Raw genomic sequence first — 18,610 nt, forward strand, 5'->3', positions numbered from 1 at the left:
AGGCAGATAGATAAGATCTATGGGATCTATTTTTGTGAAACATGTAAAGTAGAATATTTCGCCACGAGTGGCTTAATCATTAGGACTGATGAAGTTACTTGTGGCGAAACGTTCCCTTTAATAAATGTCCCGAAGTGCATATAAGTGTCCTATTCCACAAACAGTAAGAGTTTCCCCTCACGAGACGCATAATAAGTTAACAAATAACTTCTCCACTAAGTTAAATTAATATGTAACATGATCTTCAACTGACCTGTAACATGCATATTTAGCCTTATTGTTCCTGTAGCTTTTAGCCTGTCAGCTGAAAATTTATTCTGTGATGTGTTGTCCCTCCAATGGTTGACTGAAGATAATAAAGCCTAGAGACAATAAGAGGTTCAGTGAGGCTGCACAGAACATCACCAGACATGAATACTTTACTCTTGAAAATAGGGATGAAATTAAACTCAGTGTACAGTAAATACACTGAATGCACATCTCTCGTTGTGGAATTAGGCATGTGCAACAACTGTGTATATATATTATGTAGACGTTTCTCCTGACCAGTGACTTCATCAGTACAATACAGGGTCAAAGGAACACAAATGCAGTATAATGCAATCCATTGTTGAAAACGTTTCACCCACACACTGGGCTTCATTAAGTCAGATTGTTTGACTGTTAAAGCCCACTGTGTGGGCGAAACGTTGCCAATGAGTGATCGCATTATCTTCCATTTGCGTCTTTTACCATCGTATTGGTATTATACACCATTTATCTTCCAAAATAAAGGAAAAAAAAACAAATACTAAGGAAGCAGATGTGGTAATCAGTCCCTCAGCCTAGCAGCAGTGTTCAGTACACTAGGCTAAAGGGACTGATTACCTCATCTTCCACCTCTTCAGCCTTCTGTACTTGTCCCTGCATTATACTGATGTATTGATAAGGCCACTGGTTGGGAAAAACCGACTACATAACGAAGATACCCAGTTATTACACATGTCTACAAGTCTTCAGCTTGTTGATATTATATACCAATGATGTTATAATCTCTCGTGTATGTGTGTATAATAATTTTAAGCACCTTTTTATTTACTAAAACTTCTTCTATTATGCGTTTTATGGTATTAAAAAGAAGCACTCGACCAGAATGGATCCCGCAGATATAATTAGGCGATACTGTCATATAAATACATTACAGTGAACCCTTGAGTTCCATTGTTCAACCCTTAGGATGGGTCTGAGGCAGCTATCTCCAGGATGAAGGAAGTTGAACCACATAAGGATAATAACCACAAGGTAAGGAAAAAACAAAATAATGAACTACTTCAGATAATGGCAGCCTATGCTTACTGCTTACTGCACTACAATTTCATCCACTTCTTTTTTTTGAGCTGAAGACGGTGTGCCAGATTTATCTAAAGCTTCATTCTTGAGGCGATTTGTCTCCACTGCATATTTTTTTAAAAACTGTAAAACATGCGTTAAAACGAGTTTGCAATGCAGGTGTTTGTTTTTCAAGCTGCAAAGCATGTTAAAACGAGTCACCACTGCAGGTGTTTTTTAAGAGGTGCAAATCATGTTAAAACGAGTCACCACTACAGGTGTTTTTTAAGAGCTGCAAAGCATGTTAAATTGAGTCACCAGTGCAGGTGTTTTTAAGAACTGCAAAGCATGTTAAAATGAGTCACCACTGCAGGTGTTTTTAAGAGCCGCAAAGCATGTTAAAACGAGTCACCACTGCAGGTGTTTTTAAGAGCTGCAAAGCATGTTAAAAGAGTCTCCACTGCAGGTGTTTTTTTTAAAAGCTGTAAAGCATGTTAAAACAAGTCTCCAATGCAGGTTTTTTTTTAAGCTGCAAAGCCTGTTAAAGCGTGTCTCCACTTCAAGTGTTTTTTTTAAAAATTGCAAAGCATGTGTTGAAACGAATCACTGTTGTAGGTGTTTTTAAAGCTGCAAAATACGTCTTAAAACAGTGTTAGTTATTTGTGTTTAAAGCTTATCTAGTAAACAGGAGTAATCAAGTCCATGTAACCTGCTTACCGGCCAAGGACGCTTTAATCTTTAATATGAGAATTAAAGCCTTGCAGTATACATACCGACATGTATACCCCTTCATGTGTACATGTGCTGTTCCTGTCGATGCACACACAAGATTTTAGGTTAGGTAAGATTTGTCAGGAAACAGGAGAAGTGTTTCCTTTAACAATTGTGGAAAATTACATTTATCTGAATGTAACTCATTATGTATATAACAGTAAATGATAACAAAGATAATTATTATTTATCAGTTACATAGACAAGTAGGAATTTGGGACACCTAGGTCGCAAAAATGTCCCCCTTTGATACCTACAACTGTCTTATCCACAAGTTGCTCTAGACCTATTAATTACAAATGAAAGATGCATCAACAAGAATTCTGGTAAATATATAAGTTTGTGGACTGTATATTAAAATTAAAAAATTATTATAGATACACATTTATATAACAGAAGGAGAATATCTTAAAATCACTCACCAATTTGACTGGAGATCAAGGTGTGTCATACTCAGAAAACCTCACTGTCTAAATTTATGAAAATACTGGCTAGAATTATAACAAATCTAGATAGCTTATCTGAGGTTCCTGGAGCTGTCGTGTCCAGTCGTCTGATATCTCAATTTATGCAGGAATGCACATCCAACAATTTCGGCTCCTATTTGAGAGGTGTCAGCCCAATTTTAACCTCTAGAGTACGAAAATTCTTCTTATTTTCACTAACGTTTTCTCGGCTCATTCAAAACACAATGGCAAGTCCCTTCTGCGCAGGCGCAGGCTTCCCATTTTTTATGACATAAATTTTTATTAAATACAGTATGTTACACTAATTTACATAAAAAATACACTGTATTTTTTCTGGAAAATACATTATTTTCCACACTGCGGCCGACCGGAGTTCGTTGCTAAACGACTCAAATTACTCCTTCCTTTAGGAGACGATTCCAGCTGGTTCTGGCTTGAGTGGCTGTTCTCCTAGTACCTCTTACTACGATTTCATCTTCCGGCATCACTTGGTCAGCATTATCTTCCATATCACTCGTGTCACTTTCCCTCAGATTTTCATTTACGTTTGATTGAACACCATTTAATTCCAATGGAATCAATTTATTAATTGTGCATCAACTTTCCTGGCCACAACACAACACTTTGACATACCTAACAACACCTTGTGCATCTGGGTACAATGTCAATACTTTGCCCAGAGGCCACAGTATTCGATGTTGTTCAGTATCAATCAACACAATGTCACCTGGTTGAATGTTCTGTCAATTTACTGCCTCTGTCGCACCATAAAAGTGTTCACGTAGTGTAAGAAGATATTCCTTATGCCACACATTAGACCAATGATCAATTACTTTATTTAACATTTTAAATTTATCACACAACACTGCCGCATCATTGTAATCTTCATCACTTTCTACCAGATTATCTCTATAGACAGGGGCAGCTTCCAATTTCTTTCCACATATTAGGTGAGACGGTGTTAATACATCTGTCTCAGGTGTATCACTCATGTACGAGAGAGGCCTATTATTTATCCGATTTTCCACCTCCACTAACACTGTACGGAATTCTTCCAAATTAATTTTCTTCTGGTGTAGTACTTTACAGAGACACCTCTTCACTGTGCCTATAAGTCTTTCGTACAGCCCCCCTGCCAAGGAGCTCTAAGAGTAATAAATTTCCAGGTACACCCTCGCTGGGTTGACAGAGATTGGACATCATTACTATTATTTAACTATCAAATGTTGAGCACCTGCTACAAAATTTGTGGCATTATCCGAAATCATCAATCTCGAACAGGATCTCCTAGCTGCAAATTTTAGAAACAGCTGTATAAACTGTTCTGCAGACAAGTCCTGTGCCACTTCTAAATGAACTGCTCTAGTAGCCATACAGGGGAACAAACAAACATACACTTTCATTGGAACACCATCTGAAGTACCTGTTAAAATTATTGGACCACTATAGTCTACACCTGTTACATCAAATGGTTTCACTAATTGTACATGTTCCTTTAGCAATGGTGGAGGACCTGGGTACATATAGGATCTGGCATCCACACGGTGACATATTACACAAGATTTAATCACGCTTTTTACACTTTGCTGTCCTTGTGGAATCCAGAAAGTTTCCCTAATACAATTTAAGGTATCTTGTACCCCACCATGCATCTAAATTTGTTAGATGATGAGTTTTGGGCAGTAAGATAGGGTGTTTAGCATAATCACCCAATTCAGCATTTTGTAACCTACCTCTGCACCTAATTACATTGTTCTCTAAATACAGCCCCAATTTCTCTATTATGGAACCTTTCACAATTTTTCTTTCCATCATCAATTTAATCTCATTTCCATAGATTTCTTCTTGTACCCTCTTTATCCAATATTCAAGAGGATGTGAAAACTTATATGAGATATTCATCTTGTTTAGAAATTTAAACACCAACTTAGTTACATTGATTAGTTTGGGTAAAGAAGAATACCTATTTATATCAATGGCTAAGGAAGGACAAACTATTGGAGCGGTGGTCACAGTAATTTCAACAGGAGCAATATACTCCTTTTGTACAGGCCAATTAGCTTTATTTACCAACCAGCTTGGTCCTTTAAACCATGATACAATATTTACAAATTTAGCATAACGTAAACCTCGAGACAAGAAATCAGCTGGATTCTCCTCACCTGGTATATGATTAAATGTTAACATATGCTGACCCAAACTATTAAACTTCTCTTACATCTGATTAATTTCAGCTACGCTGTTTTGTACGTACACAATTTTACTGTTTCCATTACGAATCCATTGTAAGGATACCTCATTATCAGACCAAATTACAGTGTAGCTATTTATCTCCTGCAACTTATTTCTTATATAATTAGCTAATTTGACACCTACATAAATGGCTGTTAATTCCAACTGAGGTAAGGTACGTGATTTAATTGGAGACACTTTAGCCTTAGACATAACAAGAGAAATAACACTTATTACATTGAAGGTAAGCAACTGCTCCATATGCCAATTTTGAAGCATCACAAAAAATGTGGAGTACATTTTTCCCATTTGGATTGGCCACCTGGCCTGGGAGCTCCAACATTGAAATTTTCTCATAATCACCAATTAATTTATCCCACCTGTTAATGAATTCCTCAGGTAGAATTTCATCCCAAGCACATTTAAGTTTCCATGCTTCCTGTATTAATAATTTCCCTCTTATAGTAAGGGGTGACACTAAACCTAGTGGATCAAAACATTTGGAAACTTCAGCAAGCAAAACTCTCTTAGTTAATTTATTGGGCATACTGTAATTATTAGGTTTTAGCATTAACAAATCTCTCTCAGTATCCCAAGTTAAACCCAATACATTACTACATTTTGGCACTTCATCTCCAGGGTAATCTTTACTTATTTTGTCCTTTAATTTGGACGAATTACTATTCCATTCCCTCAGAGGCATATTTGCACTTTGCATTATTTTATTAGCCTCTCCATAAGTCATTAACAGTTCCTCTTCAGTTGACGTCACACCCAGGAAATTGTCCACATAAAATCGTTTGCTCATTACTTTACTCAATGGACTTCCCATACGTTTAAGGTGGTTTTAAGAGGGCTAAGTGGGTCAATAGGATTCTCAGGCCATAAGAAGTGGGTGCAATCCCGGTCAGCCTCTTGTAAACCCACTCTTAGGAAAGCTTTACTTATGTCAGCCGTAAAGGCATAATTCTTCACCCTGAAATTTAATATCTCCTAATTTTTCCGTCAACGACGGACCTGTCATAAAAGTCATTTAAACTAGGTACATTTTTGTTACTCCTGGCACTACAATTAAACACAATCCTCAAAGGAGTGGTCTTAGAATCCTTCTTCACTCCGTGATGTGGCAAATAGTGACCATAAATTTTGGCTTGCTCTGGAGGTACCTCTTCTATAAATTTATTAATTAACTGCTCAGCAATTATATTATTATAGGCAGTTAACAATTCTGGTGTCTTACTCAGCTCGCGGAGCTGAGCCTTTAATTGTCCATATGCCATACTGTAATTAGTAGGCAATTCTGGATGGTTCAGTCTCCACGGAAGTCGCACCCAGTATTGTCCAGATTCAAATTTTACATCTCTCAGGTATTGCTCCTGAGTAAAAGAATCGTCTGGACTTTCTTCATTTACATTTATTCCAATGCTGTCTAATTCCCACAATTTATGCACTGGCTCAACACCATCCTCTATGGAAGAATTATACTGGGGTACGATTTCATGAGTAAGACACACAGTTATGGTATTGATAAGTTTCCTCTAGTCATGAATTATTATTACAAGGAATCCTACCATGCATTACATGGCCTCCTGCAGTCTTCAAAAGGGTGACACCACATTTCTTTACCATACCCTTTACAAAGGAGGCATAATAGTCACTACCTATCAAAATCCTTATTGGGCCTACAGAATCATCACGTACACCAGAAGGTGCTAAATTTACATTATGTGAAAGTCTTTCTGTAGCTTTACTAAGCCCTACTGTAGATATTTTCTCTGGAAGTCTATCTACAATTACTGCATTAACACGTTTTTTCTCATTGCCCAACCTGACAGTTACATAAACAGTGTCATACAATTGAGACCTTTTATCCGAGAGAAAACCAGATAATTTTAAAGTTGTGGGATTTCCCATCTGTACTTTCATACCATCAAGACATTTACGTTTTATGAAAGTACGCTGGGATCCCTGGTCCAATAATGCATTTACATTTTTTGATTTATGCCTTTTATCATCAATTTTTACCTGTAACACAGGTAAGGTTACTTCAGCAAAACCATCATTATTAGCATTAGCAGCAATTTTTACATTAGCCACTGTTGTGTCAGGATTGTCAACATTATCATTATTATCAACATTATCATATAGACCCTTACACATGACTATATGGTGTCTTCCTTTGTGGCATTGATAACAGTTGTTTAATTTGGCATGACAAACCTTTACATTGTGATTACCTAAACACCTGATACATCTGTCAAGTTCCTCCAATCTTTCAACTTTATCATTCCATGAATTGTATGCATTGCAATTCTTAGAAAAATGAGTACCCTTGCAGAAAAGACAATCTCTCTTTTCTTTGACTGGTTTCTTATTAACTTGGCTACCCTTAGGAGGGTACTTATTCTTCTTACCTTGTGGAGAATCATTATTTCTGATTCCTGCTACTTGATATGCACCTATGCAACTCTTTTTAGGAAATGAATTTTGATTATTAACATTGGGATAATTTTTCCCTTTGTGAAACTTGACAGATATCTCAGAGTTATTATGTGTTGCATCTTTAAAATGAGTTGGTTGGCTGGTCTGCAACTGAACAATTAATTCTTGTAGACCTAGTCTTATTTCCTCCAGACCAAAATAACCCTTGTGATATTTGTTTGAGATCCATTCAAGTGTTTTACAGCTTAATTTATTCTGTACTATGGCACTCAATAACCAGTCTGATTCCTTCAGTTTAACTGAACTGCTGTAAACCTTTGTAAGTGTGATCTGGAGATTTTAAATTAACAATGATATTCACTAGATCCAACCTACTTTGTTCTATATTACCATAAGTGACCTTCAACAAGTCAACTGCTTCCTTGTAAGAATCATCTACATTGGGAAAGGCTTGTATGAGTATGTGAGCATCTCCTCTAATCTGTCCTTTGAGGTAAAATAATTTAGTTACACAGGCTAGATCACTCCTGTCATGCACAGCTGCTTTAAAAACTGACCAAAACTCCTAATTCTCTCCAGGATTAAATACAGGTAAACATAATTCTGGGAGTTTTGGCAAAGACATCTTATATGTTGGAGCAGACTGATTAACTGCCTGGTTTACACATTTTAATTTATTCAAAGCCTGACTTTTACAAGAATTTTTTCTTCTAATTCATAATACTGATTAATCATGAGCTCTACTTCAGTCTCATCTACACAGTTTACTAACAAATTTCCTTCATATTTGTTGTAATATAATTTGTATGAATCATATCTATTCCCTAAAGCATCTAAATACAATTTTAAATAATCAGTATTCACAGTTTCTTGATTCATTAATTCCAAACATTTATTATATGCCTTGGTTACATGACCTTTTCTAGCCTGTAGTGATGCTTTTTTGCTCTATATTCCATATGTTTGTCTTCTATATTAATTTCCTCATTTTCAGCCATGATGCAATGTATTAAATTCAACTTTTATTTTTTATTTATTTATTTATTTATTTATTTATGTATTTGAACATGATACAGAGAAGTACAAGGAATACAAGTTTTTTAAAATGCAGCATGCCAAAGCCCCTTGTATGCAGTGCATTATGGGCAGGCTTAAAATTTACTTAAGATTAACTAAGCGCTGATATATTCAGTGGTACAAAAATTATTGTAAAACAGATAACAATTTAGAACAAATGAGTATTACAAAGACAGGTCATATGGTCATTTACTGTGTTGCTGTGTAATCAGTAGAATGGAGTATTCTGTTAGGTAATGAAGTTAAATAGTAACAAAGTTTGATTGGGTCACAGGTTGACATTTATGAGATACAATAATGAGATACATATATGAGATACAATTTATGAGATACAATTATTCAGTATTTATTTAGTTGTGGGTGAGTACGTGATTTTTGAGAAGAGACTTGAATTTATAAACAGGTAGTGTTTCTTTTATATTCACAGGTAATGAATTCCAGGTTTTAGGGCCTTTTATGTGCATTGAGTTTTTGCATAGCGTGAGATGGACACGAGGAACATCAAAGAGTGATCTGTGCCTTGTGTTATGGTCGTGTGTTCTGTTGAGGTTGGTAAGGAGATGTTTGAGGGGAGGGTTTATGTCAGAGTTGAGTGTTCTATGTATGTAGTAGGTGCAGTAATAAGTATGGATGTTTTGTATTGTGAGTAGGTTTAGAATTTTGAATATTGGTGGAGTGTGCTGTCTGTAGTGGGAATTTGTTATCATTCTGACTGCAGCCTTTTGTTGGGTGATTAGTGGTCTGAGATGGTTAATTGTTGTTGAGCCCCATGCACAAATTCCATAGGTGAGATAGGGGTAAATAAGTGAGTGATATAGGGCCAGGAGGGCTGACAGTGGAACATAGTACCGTATCTTCGATAGTATGCCTACGGTCTTGGAAATTTTTTTGGAAATTTGTTGTATATGTGTTTGAAATTTGAGTCTATTATCAAGGTGGATTCCTAAGAATTTTCCCTCTGTGAGTTTTGTGATAGGTGATCCATTTATCATTATGTTAAGAGACACATCTGTAGCTCTGTTACCAAACTGAATGAAGTAGGTTTTGTCAATGTTTAGAGTAAGTTTGTTGGTCCTCATCTAGGTTGATATTTTCTGTAATTCGGTATTTACAGTATTGGCTAGCGTGACTGGGCTCGGGTGAGAGTAGACGTATGTAGTGTCATCTGCAAATAGTGTGGGTTTGAGTAGTTGCGATGCATTTGGTAGGTCATTTATGTATATGAGAAAGAGAAGAGGGCCTAGGACACTTCCCTGTGGGACACCAACTGTAATTGGCTGTGCGGAAGAGTTTGCCCCATTTGTGCACACATATTGGCTTCTGTTGTTGAGGTATGACTTTAGGTAGTTGAGGGAGTGCCCTCTTATACCATAGTGTGACAATTTTACGTGGAGCAAGTCGTGGTCAACTGTATCGAAAGCTTTACGTAAGTCAATGAAGATCCCCAGTGGGACTTCTGTTTTCTCTATGTGGATAATAGCGTCATTAGTATTTTTATTAGGCCTGAACCCAAATTGACAGGGGTTGAGTATGTTGTGGGAGATGAGGTAGGAATAGATAGGCTTATGGATTAATTTTTCAAAAATTTTAGAGAGAGGGTGTAAGTTGGATATTGGCCTATAGTTATTCAAGTCTGTGTGGTCTCCTCCTTCATGGATCGGGGTGACCCTTGCTATTTTGAGAACTGTAGGAAAGGTAGAGGATTCAATGGATTTGTTAAAGAGTGTTGCAATGATTGGCGATAGCACCTGTGACACTTTTTTGTACATAATGGGTGGTAAGGTATTTAAATCTCTTGTCTTGTTTTTTAGTTTGTTGATTAGGGAGACTTCAGTTGGGTTAGTCGGAGCTAGGAACAGTGTATTCGAGTAGTTGCCAGTGAGGTAGTCATTGGGTGGAGTATCTGAGCTTGGGATTTTATTGGCAAGGTTTTTTCCTATAGTGGAGAAGAAATCATCGAGTCTGCTGTTTCAGTAGGTGGGAATTGGGGTTCATCTGGTTTTGTTAATTCAATTTCGCTATTTCGTGTTATCTTTTTTGTTCCTAGTATTTCTGATAATCTGTTCTCATAATACAATTTTTTAGCCCTTCTTATTAGGCTGGTTAGGATTGACGAGTAACATTTTGTTTGGTCTCTGGTTATGTGGCCCATTCTGTACTGTTTTTCGTATAGGTGCTTTGTATTTATGGATTTCAGGATACTGGGTGTTAGCCAGGGACTGTTCAGTCTCTTCGCAGTCATCTGTTTAGTTTTTTTAGGGCAGTGCTTGTTAAAGAGGTATTGGGTCTTTTTTTGGAAAATTATTAATACATTCGTCAATATCTGTATAGATTTCTAGCTCAGTGTGCCAGTCAATGTTTGTCACTGCTGCTGTGAAGTTATTGATAGCTGCCTCATTGTGAAGTCTGAAAGTGACTTTAGTAGTGTCTAGGGGTAATTTGCCAAGGTTTGTTATGAGGAAGGTAGGGTAGTGGTCTGTGGTATTATCTGATTATCTGTGATTATGCCTGATCTTAAGGGGGATATGGTGTTGGTCCAGATGTGGTCTAGTAGGGAAACACTAGTCTTTGTAACTCTTGTAGGTTTTGTTACTGTTGGCAGCAACATGCAGTTACTCATAGTGTTTGTGAATTCAGTAACATGTGGGTCTTGGTCTTGTAGGAGATTTATATTGAAGTCACCTGAGAGTAGTAAGTGATCTTTGTTCATGCGTGCATCAGTTATCATACTTCCTAGGTTTTCACTAAAACGGCTAATGTTTGACTGTGGTACTCTGTAGATGTTTATCACTGTGAGAGGTTTTTGTAGGTATTTGGATTTGAATTTAGCTATTATATATTCCCCAGGTTCATCCCTTGCGCAAGTATTAGTGATACATTCTAGTTGGTCTGAGTAGTATATAGCTGTGCCACCCCCTTGTTGATCTGGCCTACAGTTGTGTATGGCTGTGTAACCAGGAATGGCATAGACATCTGTAGTATCAGGCTTTAGCCAGGTTTCGGTGAGAGTAATGATGGACATACTGGCATGCAGGGAATTTAGTAATGCTATGAGGTCATTGTAATGTTTGCTTAAAGATCTGATATTGTAGTTAAAGACAGTTATGTTGTTGTTGGCTCTGAGAAGTGCCTTTGATTGTTCTGCTGTGTAGTAATTACAGTTACTGTTTGATTCATTTAAGTCAGTAGATAAGAGGTTGGTATCAGGATCAATGCTTGTTATCTTAAGATTTATAGTGACTCTATAGTTAGAATTAAGTATAAAACAAAGTAAATATTCTAAAGCTATAAAATAGCACCTGAATTATTTTAACAAATGAAAAAAATATGAGCTAAGGTAGCTCTTTAAAGCTAAAATAAATGAGGCAATATAAAAGGGACTAAAATAATTTGTGGTGAACAAAAAAGTGGTTTTCAAATGAATATAATGGCAAAATAATGAGTTTATTACACTTTAGCACCTGAGAATAGCACCTTGATTATTTTAACAATTGTGAATATATGAACTAAGGTTATATAAAGCTAAAATAAAAGAGAAAAAATATAAGGGACTAAATTAAGTAATGGTAAACAAAGTTAAAATGACAGATAGTCACTATGATATAATATTGATTTGGGAGTAAGATCTGGTTTGTTATATATAATAAGTTGAGCAATATATTATAATATAAAAAGTAAAAAAAATAATATGAGGTAGTTGGTACTAGTTAGCAAAAGATAGTTAATGGCCTTGAACAATGATATAATTGAAATATACACTAATTGCACACACAATTTAGTCACTAAGATATGAAAATAATCTTAGAGTAGGATTTGCCTTGTAGCATAAAGTTTGAGCAGTTAATATCACTATAGGAATATTTTTTGAGGTAGTTGGTACTAGCTAGTGAGGGATGGTAAAGGAATTGCACAGTAGTGTAGTAGGAACACTAGTTAGTTATTTGTAGTTAGGGAGAAAAGGGGAAAAATTTGGTAAGATTATTAGAGAATTTAAACAGGGCTTAAGTAGGAAAGAAAAAGGTAATACAGATATTAATAAAGAGTAGGTATCCTATTAACAAATAATAATTTGTGAATAGGGAATCTGGGAAAATAACACAAAAAGGGTCACACAAAGAACTGTGTGGGACACAGAATAATGAGGTAGTAAAATACTATCTTGGAGGTGATAGTACAGGGATTAGTTCAATAATGACTTAATAACATACACTGTGGAAAATACTGTATATATTTTCCGGAAATACGGTAATTTATAGGTAAATAGATGCCCTATATTGTATTTTTAAAAGAAGAATGTTATCGAAAATGGGAAACCTGCGGCTGGGGGGGGGTGAGTCGCCATTTTGTTTGAATTTGGATTAGAAACGTTGGTGTAATGGGAAGAATTTTTCGTGCTCTAGAGGTTAAAATTGGGCTGATACCTCTCAAATAGGAGACGAAATTGTTGGATGTGCATTCCTGCATAACTTGAGATATCAGGCGACTGGACAAGACAGCTCCAGGAACCCCAGCTAAGTCATGTCTATATTATGTTTATAGTTCTGGCCAGTGTTATAATCATGAATGTAGACAGGGGGGTTTTCTGAGTATGATACACCTTAATCTCCAGTCAAATTGGTGAGTTTTTAAGATATTCTCCTTCTGTTATGCAAATGTGTTTATATATAATCATTTTTTAATTTTAATATACAGTCCACAAATTTATATATTTACCAGCATTCCTGGTGATGTATATTTCATTTAATTAATAGGTCCAGAGCAACTTGTGGATATGACAGTGGTAGGTATCGAAGGGGGACATTTTTTGCGACCTAGGTGTCCCAAATTCCTACTTGTCTAACTGATAAATAATAATTATCAATGTTAATTTACTGTTATGTATATAAGAATACATCCAAGTAAATGCAATTTTCCACATACACTACGTAGTAAGAAATTGGTCACTAATATCAGTCAGACTCTGTAATGTTTGCATCATGAAGGAAGACTGCTAGTTCATTTTCATTTGTAATGTAGTACACACGGCCTACATTTGTTTTTCTTACTAGAATTTGTCCATCACGTACAAAGCACTAGTGAATTTTATCATTATTCTCACGTTTTAGTTTTCTCACTCTGTACAGGAAGTTCTGTCGTTTTCTTATGAGACACTCATTTATGTACATATCTTTTTTTGCTTTGATAGATGAAATTATTAGATCTTTTTTCCTGTCTTGTGTGTGAAATCTAAGCATAACACTTTTTCTACTTTGGTTCCCTAGTAACCGCGATTCTTTTATTTCCGACGCTGGTACTTTAACCTGTAGGTGGTCACGTATGATCTGGAGAGTTGTATCTTTGCAGTTGGAATGGTTTAATTCGCTGGGAAAGAGTGGAGTGTTAATTACTACTGCATCAGATAAGTTGTCTTGCTCTGCCTTATCATCTTGGTTAGCAAAATAATTGTTCAATTGGGTATCCATGTTATTTTCCAGTCCTTGACGGCATTATCAGTCTTCGTGTTTAGGGAAGTTATTTGGTCTGAGTGACTGGCTATGACTGATTGGAGTGTCTTGCCAAAAACAGTCGTGCCAGTTGATGTTTGATGTTGTTCAAGGTTGTTGATCTTGTTCTCAAGGTGAAGTAGTTTAGATTCATGGTTTGATATTGTTGCACGGAGAGACATATTTTCAGCATGAAGATTCAGGTTATCCGTCGTTAGGGTGATGATGTAGTGCTTTAGAGTGTCAGGATCATTAGTCATACCTGGGAGCATATCAGATGGGTTAAATCCTATGAAGGTAGTAGAGGTAGAGAGGGAGTCAGTCACAGTCGGTGTTGTTGTAGCGTCAGCTTGGTTGGGTGTTGAGGGTGAGTCGGCCATATTTGTTGTTGGTGATGCGTCGCTCTGGGTTGTAAGGGAGGTGGATGATGCACCGGCGTCCTGCTGGGTCGTCCTATGGAATAGTCGATTTCTAGGTGCTGCTTTGCTGGTCTTAGTTCTGTTTCTTCTATTAGTTGGTCTCATAGTAGTACAGGAGTTGCTGTTGTTAGATGAAGAAATTAAGATAGTTAAGAGCTTGGAGTTGGCAGTCGTCTGGCAGCGGGGTTGTGCTCGAAGATGGAGGGGCAGTCTTCACTTCAATCCGTAGTTTATCGGTTTGTAGGTATCACTGTTGATTGTTTTAGGTCATGCTGGGTTCTACGTACGTTAGTGCAGTTAAGAGTGCAATTAGGCCATCATAGAAGCGTTGGTGGGCTCTGCAGGTGAGAAAAATAACAGAGCTTGCTGCCTGTGCTGCTGCTGCCGCTATGTCCTGCCTGACAATTAATTAATTAATTAATAACACTGATTACAACTTACAACACTGATACAACTTACCTTTGAATAAATCCTAGCTACTTGAGCTTAGCAATTACATGTAAGAAAATTATAATATAAATTTTAAATGTACATTAATACAAACCTTTAGCCAGACTTGGCTTATCAAAATTAATATTATACAAATTAATATAAATCCTTGCCAGAATCTGGCATAGTAAAATTAATATTATACACATTAATATAATCTTTAGCCGCACTTGACTTATCCAAATGAATATTGTAATAATTATAATCCACTACACATTAAGTAAATTTGTGAACTTAACATCCACCTCCATCTGTCATTTCACATATAATTATTAAGTAATTAACTAATTAATTACTTCGCTAATTACCTCCGGTTCAAGAAGGACCAACGGGCAAATTAGTTTAATATGTTTATTATGCACCCCATACCCATCCAGTGGGCGGTAGTCAAAAGATTACAGAGGTACATAATGGGTCCAGGGACTGGGCCTCAAAGTTTTGATAGCTGAGCAAGTTACAGAGGTAATGAATTCACAATTTACAAAGGTAATGAACTCACAATTTACAAAGGTAATGAACTCCAGGTAGGTCTAGTCACAATCATGACAAGTTACAAAGGTATTTACAGATTACAGAGGTACACAATGGGTCCAGGGACCGGGCTCCAAAGTTTTGATGGCTGAACTAGGTACAAGTTAATGAACTCACAAGTTACAAAGGTAATGAACTCACAAGTTACAAAGGTAATGAATACTGTAAGAATGGTTACTTACGTGTATACATGGCTGCAATCATGAACAAATTTTAGAGTAATGAGCAATTCACACTTCCACACCCGGTCACAACTGTAGTGAGTTATTGGTGCAAATGTTGATTGCTGAGTCTCTCTCTCTCTCTCACACACACACACATACAAATTCATACACACACACACATAATCACACACACACACACACACACACACACACACACACACACACATACACAAACTCATACACACACACGCACACACACTCATACACACACACACACACTCATACACACACACACACACACACACACACACACACACACACACACACACACACACACACACACACACACACACACACACTCACACACTCATACACATACACACAAACACACACACTCATACTCACACACACACACACACACACACACACACACACACACACACACACACACACACACACACACACACACACACACACACACACACTCACACACTCATACACATACACACAAACACACACACACACACACACACACACACACACACACACACACACACACACACACACACACACACACACACACACACATGCACATATGTGGTAATGCTTTATTTACAGCTAACAAAGTCAGGGTATTTCTCCAGAATGGTCTGTAATATACCACTGTGGATAAAATACTTAGCCATTTCTTGAACACTTCTGAGTGAGTTGTTTCTAAATTCATTAATTTTATCGCACTCCAGTACATAATGACGCAGGGTGTGACAATAATCCATCTGGCAAAGTTTACATTTCGTTTGGTCTACATCTGGTGGTGGTGATTTAACCTGCCAAAGATACTTGTAACCCAGCCGGAGCCGGGCGGTAGTGACATCCAAGAGTCTGCTTATTTTGTTGGATGCACCATAGACATGTGGCTCCTCCTGCATGATAGAATGATGATAGATGGACTCACTGGTGTCAATCTCCCTGAGCCTTAAGTCCATAAAATTCAGCTGAAGTTCTTTTCGTATTATTGTTCTCAAACTACTACCTGACAAGCCAAGATTGTAATCTACTCCCTCTTTGAAAGCATACAGCTTAGCCAATTTATCAGTTCTATCATGCATCTGAAGACCAATGTGAGATGGAATCCACAGCATGTGCACTCTGACTCCACTGTCCACACTCCTACCATACCTGTGTCTGGCTTCTGACACAAGCATGCCACAATTTATGCTTAATGAGTTGAGAGCATTTATGGATGACAGAGAATCAGTTACAATTAAACTGTCAATCTTTGATACATAGATGCATTTCAGTGCAAGGAGTATGGCAAACAGTTCTGTCTGAAGGGTAGAGGCCCAATTATTGATGCGTGCTCCAATTTCTTTAAGAGAGCCATCACTCTGTACAACAGCAGCACTACCAGCTGCACCAGTGGATTGGTGAACAGAACCATCAACGTAAATAATTTGCGAGAGTATGTGCTGTGTGACTAAGTTATCAATACAGCTTAAGGCCTCATGTTTGGCTTCAAGGCGAAGTTTTGGTTGTGATTTAAGAAGTAGTTTGGGGGGAAATGGAGGAATGGTAGTTTGGAATGGGGTAATATTCCATGGAGCGGAGAAGTGCCGCTGTTGCCTTACTTGACCTAGATCATGTATCTGATTCATGCGGAGGTCGGTTCCAGTCTTTTCGATCCATCTGGAGGAGTGTTCACAAGTGCTGAGGAAAGTTTGGAGGGCTTCTGTGCAGGGGTTTGAATGAGCTTGCCTAAGCATATTAACCCCAATTAGGATATTTCTTTCAGTAACACGATCTCTGATGCTTGGAATATCAAGTTCTTTTTGCATATTTAAAATTTTGGCAGTACGAGGGCATCCTAGGATGATCCTCATTGCTTCGTTCTGCAGTTTTTCCAGCCCTCCAAGCTTCCAGTCAGACACAAGAGCAAGTAGTGGCGCAGCATAATCAACCAATGATCTAATATAAGCAAGATACATCATTTTCACAATTTTAACATTAGCACCATACCTGGGGTGAAGCCCTGCCACAACTCTAAGTACTCTCCGTCTTTCTTTGTATTGGCAACAAAGTCTTGTTACAACAGGTCCAAGTAGTGGAACCTCAAAGCCTAGATACCTGTATCTGCTTACATATTCTAGAAGAGACCCATCATGCAATTGGATCTGACGAACTGTGCCTCTCTGTCGAGGAGGACGCCTATTGAGTATCTTTGTTTTACCAGTAGAGATTATCAACCCCAGGTCCTGACACGAGGCTAGTACATGATTAAGAATGTTTTGGGTGTTGGAGAATCCGGTGGTGTGAATCATTATATCATCAGCAAAACTAATCACATAATTATGGGGCTGACTAGGCATAGCATTAAGTAATGCATTAATTAGAATATTGAACAGTGTGGGACTGAGCACACCTCCCTGTGGGGTTCCTAATTCAAAGTCTTTAGTTACACTTCTATATCCCTGGAACAACACAGACGATTTTCTGTTGGACAGGTAGCCTTTAATCCAGCGGAGAAGCCATCCTCCAACATCCATTCTGGCAAGTTCACTAATTATTACATGTCGGTTGGCTACATCGAAAGCGGATTTAAGGTCAAGGAAGGTAGTGTAGGAGCTGTCAGTGTGCAGGGTGAGAAAGGTGGCTATGCAATGATGCACGCTCCTTCCATGCATGAAACCATGTAACCGGGGAGACAAAAATTTTTTGATTCTGTACATGAGACGATTAAGAATCATTCTCTCAAATGTTTTACACAAGCAGCTAGTAAGAGATATTGGGCGAAATGCATTTTGTTGATTGGGCTTAGGAATTGGAATGATGAGGCTGTTGGTCCAAGATTGAGGGAGCTCCCCAGTTACATAGCTCATGTTATATAATTCAAGTAATGGATTACCTGGTACTCGACACAGCAATCTGAGTATGTTGTAAGTAATACCATCCTCACCAGGCGACGTGGAGTTGCCCTTAGTTAGCTCTGCATCAAGTTCATAATTAGTGAAAGGAATGTTGCAATCATCTGCCTTGCTGAGCATAAAGCAAACAAGTCTCTCCCTTGCATCATATTTGTCATTTAATTTTGCCTGTGTGGTACTGGGAAGATTGTCATAGCTAGATGTAGCAGCCCAAGCACTGACTAACTCATTCGCCCTATGCAAGGGATGAGGGTGCGCGATCTGCCCAGTTCGGTTACCCTTAATTCTATTTATGTCCCTCCATGC

General features: G+C 37.6%; 1 protein-coding gene across 3 annotated transcripts in view; it reads left to right on the top strand.

Annotated features, from left to right (window-relative positions):
• The window catches only part of LOC128687962 (organic cation transporter protein), a 123,214-nt gene that overhangs the window by 80,096 nt on the left and 24,508 nt on the right, over positions 1–18,610 (top strand). For 2 of the 3 annotated variants that reach the window (XM_070083639.1, XM_070083640.1), the window contains exon 9: positions 1,216–1,281. The exons of the other annotated variant lie outside the window; for it this stretch is intronic. In XM_070083639.1, the coding sequence (XP_069939740.1) occupies positions 1,216–1,281 (66 nt within the window). The remainder of the gene's footprint in view (positions 1–1,215; positions 1,282–18,610) is intronic. 3 annotated transcript variants of the gene reach the window in all.

Source organism: Cherax quadricarinatus, chromosome 10 (genome assembly GCF_038502225.1).
Source record: "Cherax quadricarinatus isolate ZL_2023a chromosome 10, ASM3850222v1, whole genome shotgun sequence".
Taxonomy (NCBI): domain Eukaryota; kingdom Metazoa; phylum Arthropoda; class Malacostraca; order Decapoda; family Parastacidae; genus Cherax; species Cherax quadricarinatus.